Source organism: Brassica rapa, chromosome A02, assembly GCF_000309985.2.
Source record: "Brassica rapa cultivar Chiifu-401-42 chromosome A02, CAAS_Brap_v3.01, whole genome shotgun sequence".
NCBI classification, from domain to species: Eukaryota; Viridiplantae; Streptophyta; class Magnoliopsida; order Brassicales; family Brassicaceae; genus Brassica; species Brassica rapa.
In genome coordinates this window covers 1218939-1239570 of record NC_024796.2, presented here as the reverse complement: position 1 = coordinate 1239570, position 20632 = coordinate 1218939, and the positions used below count along the sequence as shown (strand labels likewise).

General features: G+C 34.9%; 5 protein-coding genes and 1 non-coding gene across 6 annotated transcripts; 1 reads left to right on the top strand and 5 right to left on the bottom strand.

Moving 5' to 3' along the window:
• Positions 1-5: 5 nt before the first annotated feature.
• LOC103850664 (structural maintenance of chromosomes protein 6A) lies at positions 6-6890 on the bottom strand. The gene is made up of 27 exons (XM_009127449.3): positions 5822-6890; positions 5487-5726; positions 5012-5067; positions 4821-4907; positions 4435-4755; positions 4239-4358; positions 4025-4159; positions 3881-3957; positions 3707-3782; positions 3556-3630; positions 3370-3474; positions 3075-3244; positions 2877-2979; positions 2678-2790; positions 2392-2593; positions 2166-2297; positions 1973-2087; positions 1805-1890; positions 1631-1726; positions 1418-1554; positions 1229-1331; positions 1081-1160; positions 916-994; positions 765-822; positions 492-589; positions 299-393; positions 6-214 (listed from the first exon to the last, which is right to left on the bottom strand). The coding sequence occupies exons 1-27, from the start codon at positions 5970-5972 to the stop codon at positions 157-159; spliced, it is 3168 nt and encodes a 1055-aa protein (XP_009125697.1). The 5' UTR covers positions 5973-6890; the 3' UTR covers positions 6-156.
• Positions 6891-9137: 2247 nt separating this feature from the next.
• LOC103850663 (protein RFT1 homolog) lies at positions 9138-13292 on the bottom strand. The gene is made up of 13 exons (XM_009127448.3): positions 12926-13292; positions 12764-12843; positions 11872-11966; positions 11625-11785; positions 11402-11553; positions 10948-11066; positions 10711-10874; positions 10536-10610; positions 10228-10440; positions 9985-10140; positions 9851-9903; positions 9581-9765; positions 9138-9487 (listed from the first exon to the last, which is right to left on the bottom strand). Exons 1-13 carry the CDS (start codon positions 12978-12980, stop codon positions 9421-9423), a joined length of 1575 nt encoding a protein of 524 aa, XP_009125696.2. The 5' UTR covers positions 12981-13292; the 3' UTR covers positions 9138-9420.
• An 89-nt stretch (positions 13293-13381) lies between these two features.
• On the bottom strand, positions 13382-13465 carry TRNAL-CAA. The gene has a single exon. It is a non-coding gene; the product is annotated as a tRNA-Leu (tRNA).
• Positions 13466-13543: 78 nt separating this feature from the next.
• Positions 13544-15576, bottom strand: LOC103850662 (autophagy-related protein 3). Its single transcript, XM_009127447.3, has 9 exons — positions 15316-15576; positions 15130-15200; positions 14928-15044; positions 14703-14845; positions 14503-14588; positions 14340-14391; positions 14058-14251; positions 13878-13980; positions 13544-13770 (listed from the first exon to the last, which is right to left on the bottom strand). The coding sequence occupies exons 1-8, from the start codon at positions 15474-15476 to the stop codon at positions 13884-13886; spliced, it is 921 nt and encodes a 306-aa protein (XP_009125695.1). The 5' UTR covers positions 15477-15576; the 3' UTR covers positions 13544-13770; positions 13878-13883.
• A 249-nt stretch (positions 15577-15825) lies between these two features.
• Positions 15826-17441, bottom strand: LOC103850661 (ethylene-responsive transcription factor ERF106). Its single transcript, XM_033285934.1, has 2 exons — positions 16742-17441; positions 15826-16607 (listed from the first exon to the last, which is right to left on the bottom strand). The coding sequence occupies exon 1, from the start codon at positions 17328-17330 to the stop codon at positions 16782-16784; it is 549 nt and encodes a 182-aa protein (XP_033141825.1). The 5' UTR covers positions 17331-17441; the 3' UTR covers positions 15826-16607; positions 16742-16781.
• Positions 17442-19001: 1560 nt separating this feature from the next.
• LOC103850660 (oleosin-B1) lies at positions 19002-20521 on the top strand. The gene is made up of 2 exons (XM_018656366.2): positions 19002-19349; positions 20007-20521. Exons 1-2 carry the CDS (start codon positions 19066-19068, stop codon positions 20170-20172), a joined length of 450 nt encoding a protein of 149 aa, XP_018511882.1. The 5' UTR covers positions 19002-19065; the 3' UTR covers positions 20173-20521.
• The last annotated feature ends 111 nt before the right edge of the window (positions 20522-20632 follow it).

Below are 20632 nucleotides of genomic sequence, written 5' to 3'. Positions count from 1 at the left end.
TGACAAAAAGAAAAATTTCAATAAATATGGATGGAAAGGTACAAAAAAATTAAGATTAGTAAGTGGATGATGATTGCAGAACAACCTCATTCACTCACCATTTACAATTTTTTTTTAGATGGTTTGTGAGATTGAATTTACACAAAAAAAAAGAGGTTAAGAGCGAGGAGCAGCCATTTGTTGCTTCTTTATCCTCTCATGTGACTTCACCATACTGTCATAAGAGAAGAGGTTACAATACTATACTGTGGTGTTGTTTCTTTCAGTAATAAAGTGGAAGAAGTTTTAATTTGTTTACCTGATATCATGAGGAGTGATGAACATCCACTGTGAACCTTTCTCCAATGCAAAATCAACCAACGTGTCTAAGCTTATTTTCCTGCTTACTGCGTCCTGAATATTTTGCCATAAACCGCTCTCTTTTTAGGCGTCTAAGCAGGCTAAAAAAGTATGACAACTGCATGTAATAATATGAGTGATGTGGAGATTACCATGAACACATCAAACTCGTCCATTGCTCGAACTGGGGCCTCAGTCATGTCGTGAAGTGCTAATGTAAAGCCTAAAGTTGAGAAAGACCGTTCTCCACCTGCAATTTTATGACAAGAGATGGGATTGATCAAACTCTCAAGCTGCCTAGATGATCAAATGTTTTTACAATCTTCTTTTAAGTCTTCAAGGGCTTTTATACAATCTCATGTGTTAAACCATGTTTAGAACACCCTTGTACTAAGTCTTAATTCAAATTGAGGAGAGAGGCAGACCTGAAAGTCCTCTAGTGTCTCGAACACCGCTTCTTGTTGCATCTTGAGGCATCTTAACCTGTTGAAGAATAAATATGACAGCAACCAGTTGATTAAAGTAAATAATATAGACACATCAAGATGCAAAATGTAGCATTATGTTTTTAATTACCTCTATGGACAAAGTTTTGTCTTCATAAGAGACCTTGATTTGTCCGCTGATTCCTTTCTTTCCTAAACGTTTGTTGAATCTGCTTTGAACATCACCAATCAAAGGAAAGGTTAGAGCTAAGAACTATCCAATGTAATTCTCAATAATGAACAAAACAATTTATACCCCCAAGTTAGCATGCGTGTGGCAAGATATTTATTGCGTTGGAGCTTCTTCCACCGTGAATCTACCGCATCTTTGCACACCTGATTAAACAGTGTGGATTAGCTGATTAGAATATATATTGAAAACTTTGGATATTGAAATTATATACCTTGAGTTTTTCTCGAAAGCTCTTGTAAGTTTTACGTTTTCTCCCAATCTTGTGTTCTTTTTCCTCGCGCGTAACCCTGAGGTCATCGATTGATTCAGAGTACCTGAACACAACAAAAGATGCATGTAACGTTTAAACATGCATTCAACGGGTATAGGTACAATCACAAGGCAAAAAATAGATACGCACTCGTCACTCTCTCGCTTCAGTCTATGATTTATTCTGTTAATCTCAGCACTAAGCTGAATAGGTGTGGACCCATCCCAAGGACCTAAAGCAGTTATCTCGCTCTCAGGACATATTATGGAAGCTTTCTCATTACTTTCCTGAAAGTTTCAGCAGTCAGAACAAAATATTAAAAAAATTATGGAACAAAGAGCAATAACTGTTTATTCTTATTACCTGCCGCTTGGCTTGAAGCTCCTTATGTTTAGCTTCAGCCACTTTAATATCAGGTAAGACCTTGTCCTTCATTACATCTTCATAATGGTTCTTATCCTGAAACAGAGAATAAAAACTTAAGTTTTCTAACTGCAAACACAAGTAAAAGAACCAAACTCTTTAAGACGGTTGTACCGTTTCTGCTGATTGGAGCCCCGTTTCAATCTCCTTTAGCTCATTCTCTGCTTCCTCAAAGACGTCAACTTTACTCTTGGCTGACTCTAAATACAAGTTTTGGAAGGAAAAAGTTAATACTGCTTGCTCAAGATGATCCAATAAAAATAAAATGTATTGTCAACATACCGATAAAGTTTTCATATGCAGTTTTAAGTTCATTAGCCTTTAGTTCAGCTTCCGTCAAGCAGTCTTGGAGCTTTTGCAGTGAGGATTCTTTCTCCTCTATCTCTTCTCGAGAGTTCTGAGAAATACAAAGAGTTACAATGCTTCAGAAATGATGCTGTGGGGGTGGAAAGTGGTTCCAACCAATAAAACTAACCGTTATTTCTAGACGAAGTTCATCAACACTTGAGGTAGGTGAAGCTTTGGTTTCAGCAGCGACTGAGTTTTTCAGATCCTGCAACTCAAGTTCCTTCCTTGTCAAATCTTTCTCAAGTTGGTTGCATTGTCTCTGTAACATAAAGAAGAAAACATATGTAAAAACAAGCAAAATGTTTCAGACAAGACAGCAAAACTGGGTGACGCTTAGACAGCAGCGAGTTTACCTTCAGTCTGCGCATTTGAGGCTCAAGATCCTCGAGATTCACCTCTGCATCCCTCTTCTGTCTCCTGCTTTCATGTATCTCACTTTGTTCTTTTGAAGCCTCTACTTCAAGATCCTTGATTTGGTCATCAAAAGAAGCACACAACCGAGTCGGTCTTCGACCACGGGGAGGAAGAGTTGTCTGAACAGGCCCACGGGAAAACCTGAGTCAAGAACATGAAGAGTATTGTTATCTAGACGCAAATCTTACTCCACATCTGTTCTTGCAAATCTAATTGGTTGCTTACATTCTGTATCCATCTATAGTGAAAACCTCTTTGAGATGTGGAAGCCTTCTCTCAAAGGCAACCGTCTTGCCAACCTCATAACTCTCTGCAAGCACTTGCCTCTCCACACCCATCTGGAATAATCCAGAAACCAAAGTTAAAAATGAACACCATCACACAATGGCTGTAGGATGAGAAGCTAGTAAATAAGTAAGATTACCACATCCACTAAGACGTTAAGAACAGTATGATTCTCAGAGTTTAAGACAGAGAGAATAGTTGGGTGTTCCGTTTGAGGAACCATGTGCCTTGGTATAACTAACCTGCATAAACCAATTACAATGATGTTCAAGCTACCCATTCATCAAAGCAGAACATAGACAGAGATAGTGTAAGTAATTTTTTTCAGATTTTAAACCTTGGTCTTGAGAAGTCATAGATGATGATCTTCAGATTGTTATAATTAGCTTCCTTTCCACAGCTTCGCAAAGTTATTAAATCTTGGTGATTGGTCACAATAAACGCGTTCAGGAGATTTCCAAGAGCTTGTTCAACAGCAGAAGCCCATTTATTACCATTGACCAATGTCTGTAGAAAGCCACACGATTAGAAGAACTCAAACTAAAGCAGCAGATTGTCTTTACACTATGTATGGTCCATTTAAGAAAACATGTGAACTAACTTGTTTGGCTAAGGAACAAAGAGAAACTTACCACATGAGCACCAACAGGGCCAATAGGTGGCATTTTAAATTTGCGATGATGTCTCTCAATCGCCCTCAAAAGGGTAATGACTCTGTCCCCTCCAAATGCAGTAACCTAGCAAGAGAAGTTTAAAATTATCCAACTAATCCTAAAGATTTTCATCCTCCAAAAGAGTATATATGACATGTAAAGCACCTTATTTGTTTGATGTTTCTTGAGATCATTGATGTGTGTGTTTATGCTCCTTTGCTTCTTTTCACGGTCTCTAATCTAGAAAGCCAAAAGGTTGAATAGCTGAGTGTAAATAAGTTTATAGACTTCAAAACATTAAGGTGATGATTTGTACCTTATCCTCTATGAGTGCTATCTCCTTCCCTATGACTGACGCTTTTTCAGTTACCATCTTCTCTTCTTCTTTCAAACTGAATAGCAATTTTATTTAATCAATCCTTAGCGAGAAAAAAGAAGAAAATATTGAAAAGAGGCTCAAGAGTTAAAAAAAAATGAAAACTATAATAACCTGAAAAGCAATGCTTTAGCCTTCTCAACCTCTAGCTTCAACTGACTCAGGTTTTCTTCGATTTCAGATTGTTCAGCCTGCAATCATTATTAGACAGTAAGAACTATATACAACTACACACTGAGTATACAAATGAAAGAGGACCTGTGTGCTTCTTATAGTCATCTCATCGATATCTTTAATCTGCCGTTCAAGCCTCACAGCACGATCTTTAATCTTCTGGATGTTATTGCACTTATGACGATGGTCTTCTTCTAGAGCAACCTTCTCTCTTGTAGCCTGCTTAAAAATATTACATCAACCAAAGGTAATTTCTAAAGCTAACTATGAGATATTTTAAAACTATTTTTTAACATACCGTCTTGACTGATTGCCGCAAACACTCTATCTCTCTTTTCACTGCAGTTGATTCATCCATCAGGCATGTAACTTGAGCTTTCTTATTGGTCAGCTTCTCCCTTAAAGACTCCACCTCACCCTACATAAAATGGTCAGCTATAATCAGCATCAGGACAAAAGAACTAAAGCGGTAATATAAAGAACATATTGCTTACTAGTTTCTGATCGATTTTATCTTGACAAGTAGGCACTCGTTCTCTGAGTTTCACAAGCTTCTCGCTCTGTTCCTTGAGCTCCCTATCCACATCATAGACCCAAGACCAAGCTAGTTTCTTTTTCAAAAGCACCACCTGTTGATATATTTCTTCAAATTTTTCCATGGTCTTTATCTTCCCAAGCAACTCAGTGATCTCTTTCTCTACTGGCTTTATCGTCTCCTCCAACTCATCCATAAGAGAACTTGCAGCTTTCAACTTCGTGTCAACACCAAGAAGAAGATCATCGACTTGCTGAAGAAGGGTTGCCTTATAAAAGAACTACAGAATAAAATCTTTCAGTAACAATATCACAAAGAAAATACATACTAATGTACTATACATACCTTGAATTTGTCTTTGTCGTTGCCCGAATGTAAAAACTCTCTGCTCTTGTCTTGACTCATTATCACACATGGATTCTCAACATCAATCTAAACCAAAGAAATGGTATCAAATTCAAACAGTAACACTTAACTCTGGAAATATATATGATCAATTCAAAGTTGTAAACTTGAATGAAAGAGAAAAAACTCACATTGTAATGTTCAACTAGTTCACGTAGCTCCTCCTTTCTGTTTGATATTTTTCTCCCTGAAGAACACAAGATGCAGAGAACAAGTAAGCAAAAATCCTCTTGAATCAATTAGTTGACAAACGGCACATCTTAAATTCAGGACCGGCCCTGAGCATAGTCTAGTAAATCATTTGGCATATGGCTCCCAAAATTTTACCAAATAATTTAAGCCCCAAATTTATATTAAAAAAAAATTATATAAACCATTACTAAATTGTTTATAGCCCCCAAAATGTCATGGCCGATTCTGAACATAGGCTAGTAAAGCCTTGGCCTATGGCTCCCAAACTTGTAAAAAAAAGTTACATAAACCATTACTAAATTGTCTACAGCCTTCAAAATCTCAGGATTGGCCACATAGTAAGACTTGAAACACAGACCATGAGAGACAAAGTGTATGTAAGCCACACAATACTAATATAGATTATTTATTAACCTTGAGAATCCTTTAGCACGGTAGAACTAGTGGAATGAGAGATCCTGCGCTCGATAACGAGAGTATCACCATAGACATTTGGCTTAAAAGCATCATCTCCTCCGTTATTCATTTCAACATGAACAAGTGCATCGCTACAACCAGTTTTGATGAAATCTTTGAGCGTCGAAGCGCGCTGAGTCCCCTTGGCACGACATCCAAATGCGACACATAGAGCAGTCAATATCGCACTCTTACCGCCTGACATTTACGAAAACACCCCTCCCATTGGTTATTAATTCATTACAGCAGACAAAGAAAAAAAAGGACCAAACTTGGTAAGAAAGATTACTTACTTCCGTTTTGACCGGTGATGAAATTGACCCACTCGCCGAACTCGATCTCGAGGTTACTGTGGCACATGAAATTCTCGAGGCGAATCTTGAGAATCGCGCCTGAGCTGGAACGCTGACTGTTCCCTCGATCGCCATGGTTAGACTTATCCATATGCTTTCTCTAGGGTTTCGTTTCGTGCGAGGAGTGGGAGAGAGTTCATGAGGTGAGTGTATGTATTGGCGGGAGTAAAAAAGAAGGAGACACGTGTACGTTTATCTCAGATGACACGTCAGCCACCTGATTTTTGGGGATTTTGGAAACTTAATTAAAATTGGGGATTCGATTCGCCGGTCCAACCGAACCGGAAACTGGTTCGCGCATTAATTTTATTTTCTGTCTTATTTCGATTTTGATCCGCTAAGCAAATTATAGTTCTAGAAATTAATCTTACGCGGTAACTCGATTCTAACTGGAACATTTTAGTATATTGAGCATTTACCGAAAACATTAATACAAATATAGAATATGTTTAGAAATTTTAAAACAATACTAAAGATTATATGCTTTAGTATATATAGAACATTTACCGAAAATTCAATATTTTCACATAGATTTTAAGAAAAATTCAAAAATATAAAAATATTGTTTTAATGCATAGTTGCATCATTCACTAACATATGATGAAGATCAAAGAAAAGTTTTGTTATCTCTGTTTCTCTAAAGAATAACGATTTTATAATTCTTAGTCCACCAATTGATGGAGTATTATGAAGTTTTACTAAATTAATTGACAAAATAAAATAAAATGATGCCCATGTACCATGAAAGAGAGTTTAATATACATTAGTACAAATGTAGAATGTGTTTAGGAATTTTAAAACAACACAAAGATCATAGTCTTCAGTTTACAGAAAAATTCAATATTTTCGTAGAGGTTAACACATAGATTTTAGAAAAATTCAAAAATATGAAAATAATATTTTAATGCATAGTTGCATCATTCACTAACATACGATGAAAGTCAAAGAGGTTTGAAACTTTTGTTGTCTCCTTTTCTCTAGAAAAAAACAATTTTATAGTGGTTAATCCACTAATTTAGGGAGTATTATGAAGTTTTACTAAATTAATTGACAAAAATTAAAACGATGTTCATATACCTTGAAAGAGAGTTTAATATACATTGATACAAATGTAAAATGTGTTTAAAATTTTTAAAACAACATTAAAGATCATCGGCTTCAGTATATAAAATATTTACCGAAAAACCCAATATTTTCATAGAGTTTGTTAACACATAGATTTTGAAAAAAAAAATATGAAAATTCTATTTTAATGCATAGTTGCATCATTCACTAACATATAATGAATGTCAAATAGGTTTTTAACCTTTGTTATCTCCGTTTTTCTAGAAATTAGCGATTTTATAGTGGGTTGTCCACCAATTTAGAGAGTATTATGGTTTTACTAAATTAATTGATAAAAACTTAAAACGATTCCCATGTACCATGAAAGAGAGTTTAATATACATTAATAAAAATGTAGAATGTGTTTATAAATTTTAAAACAATACTAAATATTATAGGCTTCAGTATATAAAACTTTTATCGAAAAACTCAATATTTTCAGTATATCACATAGATTTTGAAAAAAAATCAAAAATATGAAAATACTATTTAAATGCATAGTTTCATTTTTCACTAACATATGATGAATGTCAAAGAGGTTTATAACCTTTGTCGTCTCCGTTTTTCTAGTAAATAGTGATTTTATAGTGGTTAGTCCACTAATTTAGGGATTATTATGAAGTTTTACTAAATTAATTGAAAAAAATTAAAACGATGTACATGTACCATGAAAGAGAGTTTAATATACATTAATACAAATGTAGAATGTGCTTAGAAATTAAAAAAAAAAACACTAAAGATCATACGCTTTAGTATATAGAACATTTACCGAAACATTCAATATTTTCGTAGGGGTTAAACACATAGATTTTGAAAAATAATTCATAAATATGAAAATATTGTTTTAATGCATAGTTGCATCCTTCACTAACATATGATGAAGGTAAAAGAGATTTAGAACTTTTGATGTCTCCGTTTCCCTAGAAAATAGCTATTTTATAGTGGTTAATCTACCAATTTAGGGAGTATTATGAAGTTTTACTAAATTAATTGACAAAAAAATTAAAACGATGTCCATGTACCATGAAAAAGAGTTTGATATACATTAATACAAATGTAGAATGTGTTTAGAAATTTTAAAACAACACTAAAGATCATAAGCTTCAATATATTTAGCATTTACCGAAAAATTCAATAGGTTCGTTGGGGTTAACATATAGATTTTGAGAAAAATTTAAAAATATGAAAATAATGTTTTAATGCATAGTTGCATCATTCACTAACATATGATGAATGTCAAAGAAGTTTGGAATTTTTATTGTCTCTGTTTCTCTAGATAATAGCGATTTTATTGTGGTTAGTCTACTAATTGATGAAATATTATGAAGTTTTACTAAATTAATTAACAAAAAAATTAAAATGATGCATATGTAGCATGAAAGAGAGTTTAATAGACATTAGTACAAATGTAAAATGTGTTTAGAAATTTTAAAACAACACTAAATATCATAGGCTTCAGAATATAAAGCATTTACCGAAAATTCAATATTTCCGTAGGGATTAACACATAGATTTTAAGAAAAATTCAAAAATATGAAAATAATGTTTTAATGAATAGTTGCATCCTTCACGAACATGAATGTCAAAGAAGTCTGGAACTTTTGTTGCCTTTATTATAAAGTTTTACTAAATTAATTGACAGAAAATTAAAACGATACCCATGTACCATGAAAGAGAGTTCAATATACATTAATACAAATGTAAAATGTGTTTAGAAATTTTAAAACAACACTAAATATCATTGGCTTCAGTATATAGAGCATTTACCGGAAAATTCAATATTTTCGTAGGGGTTAACACATAGATTTTGAAAAAAATTCAAAAATAGAAAAATAATGTTTTAATGCATAGGTGCATCTTTCACTAACATATGATGAATGTTAAAGAGATTTGAAACTTTTGTTGTCTTCATTTCTCTAGAAAATAACGATTTTATAGTGGTTAGTTCACCAATTTAGGGAGTATTATAAAGTTCTACTAAATTATTTTATTTTTAAATTTTTAAAATATTTTTAATGATGAAATTATAACTTATTTTATTTTTAAATTTTAAAAATATTTTTAATGATAAAACTATAACATTCCAGTTACCGAAGATTATATTCATTTTATTATAATCTAAACTATAATGATGAAACTATAATTTATTTTATTTTGAAAATCCAGAATTATAGATCCGGCTACAAACAGATTTTGTGTCTAGCCTTCGAATAATCTGTATAGTGTTGCTAGTCCTCTACAAAAGTGCTCAGTTACAGCATATCGATTTCTTAAACATTTGAGTAAATTAACTTCAAACAAAGAGCAAAAAATGGTTTCATTGCGAATTAAAATCATTTCTTGGAGTTTTTTTTGCCAGTTCAAAGCCTACTTAGTACTGATACAAAAGCTTCACTTCCTTAGCCGAACTTAAACCACCGGTTTCTTGGTTGGTTTCAGTCGTCATGATCGTGATTCCTGAACCGTATGATTCTATTGATGAACACTCTCTCGCGCCGGTATCTTCAACACAAACACCACAAGATTTCGGTGAGTATGTTTTTTTCTTTTTTTTGAAATGGAACTTGTCACTGTCACAGGAGATAGAGGACTTACATGACAATGGCTGAGAGACAAAAGCAGAGGAAACCGATGGCGAAATGGACAGGAAACGTTGCCCAGAAGTTCTTATGGTCGAGAATGGTTTTCTCTGAGATGACAGTGATTACGCCAGAGAGTATAAGAATCTGCCAACCTGAAGGAAAACACTTTCTGAACGAGAATGATGAAGAAGGATCGCCCTGTAGAGAAGAGTGGAGTTAAACAACAATAAAAGTACCATAGTTATCACAATACAGTAGACAGTTTCATTTAATCAAAGCATACCTGGAAGTAACGTTGGATGAATCGTCCTGAATATATAATCCTAAACATCATATCTTTTTTTTTTAAGTCAAGAAGACCAAAGAAGTTAATGTAATTGCAGAATCTACATATATATATATATGGGTGAAGGATACTCAAGGAGTTCGCCAAGATTAAACCTATTGCCCCTGCAGATCTTATCAGCAGAATATTCAATGTAATGTAAACCAGTGAAAACACAAGCAACATGTCGTTAGAGCGCTTTAGTTGATCCTCTGTTCCAATTGCGTGTAAAAATGCCTCGGAGGTTCCTAACAAAATCATTTACTAAGTAACCATGACCGAAAGATGCAACTAGTAACCGCAAATTCAAGAAGATCAAGAAGTGATTTACTAACCATTCATTGCCAGGACAATGATGTAGAGACAATAAAACTGTAGCGCCAAGGAAGCTTCTCCATCACTCCATTTCTCACCGTACAACAATCTGATGAGAGAGTATGAATAGCCCGGCCCAAACGCCATAAATATTAGACCTATTAACATCACAAGCTTCAAGGCCTCGGTCAAGCAAGTTCCGAGTTTCTTCCTCTTTTGCTGGTAATCATCACCTGTCAAGAAAGAGAGAGAAACGTAAACCATCTATTTCAATGAGCTGAAAAATGAACATACTATACCATTACTAAACTCAGGAAGAGAAGTAAACCTGATGCGAACCTGGCAAATGTAGTGTATGAGCTTTCTTCAAAAGGGAGAAACACCATGCGTACTACTAAACTCCCTGGAGGTTTAAAAATTGTGTAAAGAGATATTTATAAGCAGCCTCTCTTGAAGAAATATACAATAATACTTTGTATTGTTTTGTCACCAAAGAGACTTGCCTAGTTTGTCAACGATCCCATATACAGCCTGGTTATAAGGTGTGTCTAACCATACAAGGACCAACTTTTCACCTTCTTGAAGGATCAACTTTCTGAAGGACTGAAAAGTGAATAGCATACACATGTTCGAGAGCTGCTTATCGAGATCCATGAAGCTCCCAGGTCTGTGAAAACATCACAAAAATTGTTGAATGTTATTGAAAATGAATGATTTGATTAAAACTAGAGAACTCATACCTGAAAGGAAAGAGATTCAAGCTTTTAGAAACACCACGCATGAGAAAGTAAGCCCAGTACCCAAGAAATAAGGATCCTCCATATGCAACTTGTGAAAGTGCAAATATTATTCCTTTTTCCTGCATATATTGAAGATAATTAAATTTTAGTTTTATCATGTAAGATTCTTGAAGCATGCTTCTTTTTCCAGAAACAAAAGGAATTGTATAAAGAACTACTCCCTCCGTTTAATTTCAATTGTCGTTGTAGAGTAAAATTTTTGTTTCAATGCAAAATTTATTAAACTTATATTTCAATCTATGTTTTTATCGGTTGAAATGTAGTTAGGTGTATAGGTAATGATGTTTACTTTAGAAAATATAAAAAACTAAATGTTATCTTAATATGTGTGCACAAGTCTAAGACTATAATTAAAATGAAACAGATGGAGTAGTAACTTATTTGCAGAACGTACCATGTTGGTTTGCTTGACTATGAGAAAGCACAAAGTTACACAGCGTGAAAATGTAGCAACAGTCTCAACAACCAGCCGCAATCTTAGAAGCATCAATGTCTGAGAGAGGATGTACAAAGGCTCAGCCATCAGCTCCAGTACACACGCAAATCCTGCCAGCTAACTTGGTTAGTCCTTAAGCTTAATAACAAAAAAAGAGATTAATCCTCCTGCAACAATGTACCGTGGATCAAGATAGCCTGCGCGTATGTATCGGAGTAACTAAGGTTCTGCCACCATAGCACAAAGATGGATGCTGCAATAGTAATGGCTACTCCGAGTGGAAACGTCACCCATGCCACTTTCAGCAACTTAGTCACATCCTTCTCTGATACAAGACCGTCACTGCATTACGAAATTAAAAGGAATATCACTAAGCTAAATTTTAGTTATGTGCTGATTAAGTAGCGCAAACTGCTTTATGTCTGTACCTGTTGATGTCAGCACGCAAGCAAGCGCGACGGAATCCCTCTCGGCTGAGAAACAAGACGCATGTAACAAAAAGATGGAACTGGACTGCGTAGAGCTACATTGCAATGAGAAGAAAAAATTAAGATCGGGAGTTACTCAAATGAAAGTCCCCTAAAAGCAAGTAGAGCTAAGACTTGTATGAACTTGATAATTGTTACTAAGCACAGAAACCTAAACCTGGTCTTCAGCAACTAAAATTCATACGTTAGCAATCAGAATAATAAAACTCATCTTAACTCTAACAAATCCATACAAATACAACAACCCAAACAGTCAGAGCTACAGAGCCAAGACTTAAAAAAAAAAAACATGACTTGATCAACGTAAGCACAGAAACAAAAACCTGCTCTTCCACAACTAAAAGTCCATGCTTTACTAATCAGAACACAAAACACATCTCTACCCTAAGAAATGCATACAAATAGAACAACCCAAACAGTCAAAGCTGCAGAGCTTAAGACATATAAAAAGCAAAACTTGATAACTGTTAGTAAGCACAGAAACCAAAACCTGATCATTCACAAGTAAAAGTCTATACTTTTAACAATTAGAACACAAAACCCATTTTTACCTTAAGAAATGCATACAAATATAACAACCCAAACAGTCAAAGCTGCTGAGCTAAGACTTATACAAAACATGATAAGTGTTACTAAGTCCATAAACAAAAACCTGATCTTCCACAAGTAAAAGTCCATACTTTACCAATCAGAGTCACAAAACTCATCTTTACCATCAGAAATGCACACAATTACAACAACAACAATCCACATAATACTCCCCATCAAAGCACCTACATTGGCAAAATCTAAGAACATATCTATTTGAACTGGTGAACAAGGATCTATTTACCGCGTAGTCTGCTTCAGTGAGACGCCTCACGATCCATGAATTGAATAAGAAAGGGATGCCTCTGGAAAGAAACTGCGTAGCTAAATTCCCAAAATTTCAATCGAGGAAGAAGCTAATTGGAGAGCAAAATGCAGCAAAAGAGAGGTTTTCAGAAACACAAACCTAGTAAATACTTGAACGTGCGAGAGAGGTTAACGCTATCTCTATTACTCGCCATTCTTCGGGGAGATGCTAAACTCCAATCAGTTTAGCTTTGATCAAAATGACCGGAGGCGACGGCGACGCCGCCTCCATAGAAAATTTAGTTTTGGTCGGTTTGGTTCAAAATTTTCGGGTATGATTCCGTAAGCAAACCGGACTTTTCGATTTTGGTTCGGTTAAAATTAAATATGTTAGTTAATAACTTAATATCGGTTTTCTGTTTGACAAAAAAAAAAACTCAACGAAGCAATTTTTAAAGTTTCTCTTGAATATCTCAGTAATACTTAAGTAATTTAACTGTATTTAAATAAGTATCTTAAATTCAAACCGAGTTAATAAATTTTGTTTCGGTGGGATTGGGTCGGTTCGGATGAAATGACATTGCTAATCGATAAAAACTTATTTGATGAAAAAGAATGTCAGAAGTGGGATTTGAACCCACGCCCTCTTTCGAAGACCAGAACTTGAGTCTGGCGCCTTAGACCACTCGGCCATCCTGACTATTTGTTTGTTACCTGACCAGCAAATTAATAGTCACCTCAACTATAGAAATGAAAACAGTTTTGAGGATAACCAGACTAAACTCGAATAACATCTGTATACAATATCAATTTTGGAAATCAATATAACTGCATAGAGTTGATAATAGAAAACACTTTTTAATATAGAAAATATATGAAGGTCCCAAAAGAAAAATGGAAAATAAACTTATAATAAAAAGAGAGGACTCCATATTATACACAGTGAAGAGCCACTCCAGTAACTTTCTTGCTTCTCACAATCAAGAGCAAATGTGTGTGTTCCATCTAGAAAAAAGGAACCAAAAGGCGAGTCCAAGTCAACATCAACTCTTGTTTCAACCATTAACCAATGTTATTATGTATATGAAGATATATTATTCATGCAAATTCACCTGCAATTAAGTGCTTGAGCTACCGAGATCAAAGTCCATTGTGTAATCATACTCTATCGTTGGAATAACCGATGCCATAAACTTCAAGAACAAGAAGAGATACCTATGTAGAAGATAAACCAGAGAGTAACTATCACTTTACATAGGAAAAATAAAGACTAATTTGTGAGGGGAACTTACTTGTCAACTTCAGGCTCCACTCCACGTGACATTAATACATCAATGATCTTCTTCATAACAGCTCCATGTCGACATGGATGAACTGAAGCGTGTTTCCCAGGCAAGTGTGGATGATCTTCTATCGTTACCGTTTTGCGTGCATGGTCTTGACTAACATCCTCCATTACAAGTTCAGGTTGCAGTAACACCCTTGACTACAAGACATACCACAATTTTTTTTTAAATGAGCATCAAAAAATGCAAAATTTGTCAAAACATAATGAATGAGTCAGAGACAGAGACCTCATCATAGCCGGTTAACCAAACACGGGGAGTTTGGTAATACTTGTCATACCTGAAATAAAGTGAAGCGAACAAATATAAGTTCCATAGATTGAGCCAAGAGTATAAGAGATATATTACATGATGACAAGATTTGAAAATGGGAAAGGAACAAGGAGCATACGTGATGCTAACATCATATGTTCTGGTCCTAAGGATATTATCGTCATCTGGTTCGTGAGCCACAAGTAAATTCGACTGAAGAGTTGCCTACCACAGAGATGACAAGAGAAAGAATGTTAACACTGCCACTCTCATCTCAGATTCAGTCTATTAATAGAATTAAAATCTAGCAAAGCTCATGTGGATATATAACCAACTCACAGGATCATTGTCAATATCATCAAAATCCTCCATATCTGGAATCTCTTCCTCCTCATCTCCACCACACCTAGGTTGAGTAGTATCTCTCTCGTTTATTTCCAAGGCATCCATGGATGGCAAGTCTTCATCTTCACTACCTTTATCTATCGCCACACATTGAACATATAAGAAACCATATGAGAGAAGATAAAACTTGCAGATGTGACAGGACAGAAAAGAATCAACCTTTAGGTCTTCCATGAGTAGCAAGCCAACCATCATTATCTTCATCATCAACCAAAACTTCACCTCCAGCAGCTTCATAATCCTCTGCCACAGAAGCAGCTCTTCGTAGACAAGGTACTGTTAAAAAAGCCACAAACTTCACCTCAATGCCACAATAAAAAAAAAACTTCAAAATCAAACATAAAAAGATCTCTAACTTTACCATTCCTAGTAATCAAAAACTGCTTCTCCAACGGCAGATACGGCTTCCTTTTGCTCGGATCACCAGCTTCCCTGATTAAATTTAAAAAAAAAATAGATTACACCTAAAACCCTAGAACTCGATAAAGCTCACAGCTTTACGCATAATTGAGAAATCTAACAAGTGGGTACTGAAATTGGAGCTGACCATGACCAGGTAGGGCACTTGGAGACGAGATTGTCGCCGGCGAGAACGAACTCGCTGACGCTGAGAACTCCCTTCTCCTTGAAAGCAGAGACCGTTCGAGGACCCGTCATCCTCTCCACCGCGCCTTTGAATGCTCCATGAATCTTCTGCGAAAGCACCATTGCTCACGACGAATTCGAGATTCGATTTGATCAAAAATCCCCTAATTGGCGACAATATCAATAAGGAAAACAAAACAGTATTTGTTTTCGTGTGGATTAGGATATGAGAATATAGTTTTATAAATATCACTATTAGTCCCTATACTTTTAAACATGTTTTGTTTTGTCCTTTTAACTTTTATCAATCGAAATAATTTAATATTTCTAATGTATCAATTGAAAAGACTTATTCATATTAATCTAACTTAGAAGATGTTGATTCTGATTCAGACTATACAATTAATAATGTAGCAATTGAATACTTTGAGTCAGATGAAGACGAAAACTTAATAACACTTATATGCACTATATGAAAAGAACTTGAGAGTTGCTCACAAAAAAAAATAAAAGAACTTGAAATCAAATTTATGCATTTATATATAATTTTATTTCGTGTTTTCTGTTTTTACTTAAAATAATTTTGGTTTCTAATTTATTAATTTTAAAAACAAAAACTAAAAACTTATACGCAAAATCTAAAATCACCGTTAGTATTTTACAAAAAAAATAAATAAAACAAAACTGAAAACCATAAAACAATCAGAACTCTAATGATAAATACAAACATATGTTAGATTTAATTATACAACACAATGTGGTAATATAAATTTTATAGTTTGTTGATCCTTCAAACATTGTTGAAGGTGAGATAAATATGATTCTTTTTTTTTAATCAAAAATTTCATTGGAACTAAGAAAGTAAGAATGATTGATTAGAGAAAAGTGTTTGCTCTTATCATGAACCAATGGATTCTGGTTTATGCCATGATTTTGTAACTTTATGACAAGTTTTCTCATGCAGTGGTGTCTCTCATACGATGGGCCATTGCTCCTAGCATCGACAACTCATATACATATTTACATAAAAATCTCTTCTCTGTTTAATATCCATATGGAAGTTGTGCATCTCTCTCTCTCTTTCAAGAGTCTGGACCATGTAGCTTGCGGTCCGTTATACTTTATCATCGAGTGTTAATATCTGCCTAAGCTATGAGACAAAACATTTGCTGCAAGATTCGCTATTCACTCCCCCTTATCCTCTTGCGTTAACATTAGATACACTCACTTGTAAATGCTATCCCATTAAAATTCCTACGTAAGGAAATTTAGACCCTAATTGTGTTTAGAAATATGCTCTTGGAAACAAGAAATTGTTTCTAAATTTTATGGTCTTTTGGACATGAAAAAACAGAACATACGTACAAGTTTGTTGCAAGAGTTCTTACCATACTAACATACACTCCACCCTCTTTAACGTTAAGTGTATCACTCACAAGTCGTTTCTCCATCATTTGAAGAAGACGAAGAGTTTCCCTGACTTCTTTGGAGCTCCTCCTTCACATCACTTCTCTTCCTTTTCCGTCCTGAGTTCACCGGAGCTTCATATTTGCCAGCGTCCAGGGGAAAGTTGAGCACAGCTTTTCTTCCCCGGAGCTTGAAAGCTGCACAGTCATAGGCTCTTGCAGCATCGACATCACTCTCAAAGGTTCCTAGCCATACCCGAGATCCTTTCTTAGCTGGATCACGAATCTCTGCTGCAAATTTCCCCCACGGCCTTCGTCTCACTCCTCGGTAACGCCTCTGTTCTTCTTCTTCCTCTTCAAGCCTCTTGGCTTTTTTCCTAGTTGAGACACTCTGATCAGTCTCATGTGCTGATGAGGAATCAGGTTCTTGTTTAGGAACTTGATTCATCGCAGGCTCTATATACCAGAGTCCTGAGACACAAGAAGCATCAAAGTCAAAATCTCCCATAAAGTCTTCAAAAAGATGCTTCTGTATAGCATCCAAATCAGAGCTTTCCTCAAAAGTAGCCATGTTTTTCCAAGACAAGACACAAATGAGATAAAAAGAAAGAAAGAGTTTGCAAGTGATGTCTGAACAAAAGCTTTGATCTCTTCTTATTTATAAAAGGTAAAGAAGAGGAGAGAAGAAGGTAATCACAAAGTTATAGCAGCCATGAATGGGTAGGGACACAAACTCTCATGGTTTTGTCGCACTCTTAGTGGTTTCATAGATGGGTCCTAATTAGTGAAGATAACGTCGATCTTTTTCTGACCTTCATCAAAGTTATTGCATGACCTGACACTTCACATGAAAGCTGTAATCAACGTATACTTTTTTTACCTAATGGTTCTTAAGGATGAATCTTCTCATTTATGTTCAACTTGTCTTTTACCTCTCCGATGGTGACTACTAAAAGAACCATTTGATTCTCAACGGTACTGCATTATTATTTATTTTTTGGTTTCTTGTTTCCTAACATCACATTATTTTATTATTTTCTATTATAAATTTGGAAATATTGGTATCATGCATGATGACGAAATATCTATACGATGTCATGCAATTTGTGTTTAGAGTGGTCCTCTCACTGTTTGTAAATACTGATAATAGATAAATAAACCAATCTATTTCAAAATTCTTTGTAGAATGGAGAGATGTCAAAGGAAAAAAATCCAATCAAAAATCAATATTTGATTGCAACTATGCATTTACTTCTTTTGTGGTTTAACTAGACCTTTAATCCTATTTTCGAATTTTTTGGTTATGATTCTACAGTTTGATCGATTGACATCATAAGGATAACATGTAACGTTTAAAGTATTTGAGACCTCATTGCTACCTGAATGGAAACTGGATCTACATTGGAAGAAAAAATACAGTAGATTCTAATAAAAGCTTAATAATGGATATAAGAAGAAAGACAGCTCAATCAAGTTGTTTCCTGGTGGTAGGCCTCTCCTGGTGGAAAACGATTTGAAGCAATTTGATTTCAAGAGGGCACCACAAATTAAACCTAATCTAGCTTCCTTTTCTTTTTATAAACAATATGAACGTATACGTATGTTATGATTAATTGGATGTCCTATTTGCGCATTTATATATATTGGTGCCATCATCCATTATTGGTTGTTACTGATATGGGTTTCTTTGGTTGTTATTGGTATGTTAATCACTTGCTTTCATAATTTAATATGGTTATTGAGTCTAGGTTTATAATGCGCTCCTATCTTTGAAGTTTTCGAAAAAAAAAGAGAGAGATAAAATGTACTTTTGTCGTTAACCTAAAGAATTATAAATGGAAACAGTCTATAGCTTGCCACTTAAGACATAGTGAGTTTACTGTCAGTTATAATTAACCATACACAAGATACAACCAAATTAAACTCTAGCAAAGGTCAAAATCAATTTCTAATCAGACCAAACCGAACAGTAAATAATTACGGTTAATATTAAGTATATCAAACATGAACGGCTAAACCGTTTACGTGAATGAACCCAAAATGTCCACTCTTATTTTACAAGTAAGCAAAAAAAATGTGACAACCGAACAAGAAGAACAAACGAAAAGAAAAGGCACTGTACGTAACGTGTAGAGCTCAACGTCCACTCGCATCGTTTCGCATGGGGATATATAAGCACGTAACGTGCACGTAGACCTCACCATTTTCGATATTTATATATGAATCCTTGTCTTCTTCGTAAATTCTCACAACGATCGGACCAAAGAATCATTCCCATCTCTTTTGACCATTCAAACTAGTGAAAAATGGGGGTACTCAGAAAGAAACACAATAAAAAATCCAGAAGGCCGTCGTTTAAGAGTGTTTTAACCTCAATATTAGCTACACAAGCCGCAATATTCCTCTTATTGCTCGCCGGTGTTTCCCTCGCTGGCACAGCCGTCGCATTTATCGCTAGCATGCCACTATTCGTAGTATTCAGTCCGATTCTCGTACCAGCGGGTGTTGCCACTGGCTTACTGGCCACGGGTTTAGCAGCCGCCGGTAGCTCCGGTGCAATGGCTGTCTCCCTCATCCTTTGGGTCATCAAGTACACTAACAAAATATATTACTATTATATTTTAGAAAACTCGTTACACTAGTGGAAAATTTATTTATACAAATTTTAAGTCATATATTGGGTGGGAGACTGACGGATTATAATTAACGCATAAGTTGATGATTACTGCACTTTGTTATTTACTCCTTCCATTTCAAAAAGATAAAAAAAGTTGAAAAAATATTTCACAAAGATAAATTTTATGTTTTATAAATTTATCATTATTGAATAATAGTACATTGTATTTTTAGGAAAAAAATAATTGAGCTTATTGAATTATTATTGATTTAAATTTATTAAAAAGTGTAACTACAAAAAGGTATGCATTTATAATACATATTTGTGTTTTCGTAATTACGGGTGTGGTTGTTTACTTGTTTCTAGAATAAATATTGAATAAAGATCGATATTTCCCTTGAATACCACCTTTTCCAAAAATTTATGAAAAAAAGCAAATTACATTTCATCCATTCGTTACTCTAGCGCATCTACCATTGGGAATATTAAGTATATATATATATGCATGATTGAATACGTTTGTATACGTACAAATTATTAAGTTGAATGGTAGTGAACATGTTTTGAGCCGTAACTATTAAGAATTGATACCACGACTCTTAATATACAGACGTATTCATTTCTGTGTAGGCGAGTAACGGGCAAGGAGCCGCCAAAAATCATGTCAAAAGTCTTGAGAAAGGTGTTTCCTGGTGGAGGTACTCCATCTAAACTGGCAGCAAAACCAGAAGCCGAGCCAGCGGCCGCACCAGCTGCAGCACCATCAGCCGCACCAGCAGCTGCACCGAGTACATGAAAAGAAGCGGTGGGTAATAAGCAAAGGATGATAGATAAATAATCCAACTTTTAAAAATAAATAATAATATTACGTGGGGATCGAAGTTAAATTTTCAAATATCACTATACTAAGGATATCGTGGAACGAAATAGTAACAAATGTAAGCATTTTTATTGTATAACATTTTAAGAACGAAGCGATGTATCGTTGATGTTAATTTTATTCAAGTTCTTGTTTCACCAACGTTGTCAAACGAGACAATCTATATGCCTCAAGGAACCATTGTAAGTTACATGTAAAATTGGGCCATTAATATTTGTGGTCAAGTAATGCCCTTTCCAAAAAAGAAAAGTTGTGGCCAAGTTTATTTCTTTTTGAGCTGTATTGTGGCCAAGTTAGGTTGCTCTAAACATTTAGGGTGCAAATGGATTATAGTTTTTTGGAATGAAAAATGCGGAATGGTTGATTTCCTTAATTA

What these genes read in the sequence shown, in the direction of transcription:
- LOC103850664 (XM_009127449.3), bottom strand. Translation starts at nt 5,972, where the DNA reads ATGGATAAGTCTAACCATGGCGATCGAGGGAACAGTCAGCGTTCCAGC. An exon ending in TGCATATGAAAACTTTATCG is followed by an intron (nt 1,891 to 1,972) that starts GTATGTTGACAA and finishes ACTTGTATTTAG; the next exon opens with AGTCAGCCAAGAGTAAAGTT. An exon ending in GCTTTCGAGAAAAACTCAAG is followed by an intron (nt 1,161 to 1,228) that starts GTATATAATTTC and finishes CTGTTTAATCAG; the next exon opens with GTGTGCAAAGATGCGGTAGA.
- LOC103850663 (XM_009127448.3), bottom strand. Translation starts at nt 12,980, where the DNA reads ATGGCGAGTAATAGAGATAGCGTTAACCTCTCTCGCACGTTCAAGTAT. An exon ending in TCACTGAAGCAGACTACGCG is followed by an intron (nt 11,967 to 12,763) that starts GTAAATAGATCC and finishes ATTGCAATGTAG; the next exon opens with CTCTACGCAGTCCAGTTCCA. An exon ending in GCAGGCTATCTTGATCCACG is followed by an intron (nt 11,554 to 11,624) that starts GTACATTGTTGC and finishes GTTAGCTGGCAG; the next exon opens with GATTTGCGTGTGTACTGGAG.
- LOC103850662 (XM_009127447.3), bottom strand. Translation starts at nt 15,476, where the DNA reads ATGGTGCTTTCGCAGAAGATTCATGGAGCATTCAAAGGCGCGGTGGAG. An exon ending in ACATATGATGTTAGCATCAC is followed by an intron (nt 14,392 to 14,502) that starts GTATGCTCCTTG and finishes ACTTTATTTCAG; the next exon opens with GTATGACAAGTATTACCAAA. An exon ending in GGTTAACCGGCTATGATGAG is followed by an intron (nt 14,252 to 14,339) that starts GTCTCTGTCTCT and finishes TATGTCTTGTAG; the next exon opens with TCAAGGGTGTTACTGCAACC.
- LOC103850661 (XM_033285934.1), bottom strand. Translation starts at nt 17,330, where the DNA reads ATGGCTACTTTTGAGGAAAGCTCTGATTTGGATGCTATACAGAAGCAT.
- LOC103850660 (XM_018656366.2), top strand. Translation starts at nt 19,066, where the DNA reads ATGGGGGTACTCAGAAAGAAACACAATAAAAAATCCAGAAGGCCGTCG. An exon ending in CTCATCCTTTGGGTCATCAA is followed by an intron (nt 19,350 to 20,006) that starts GTACACTAACAA and finishes ATTTCTGTGTAG; the next exon opens with GCGAGTAACGGGCAAGGAGC.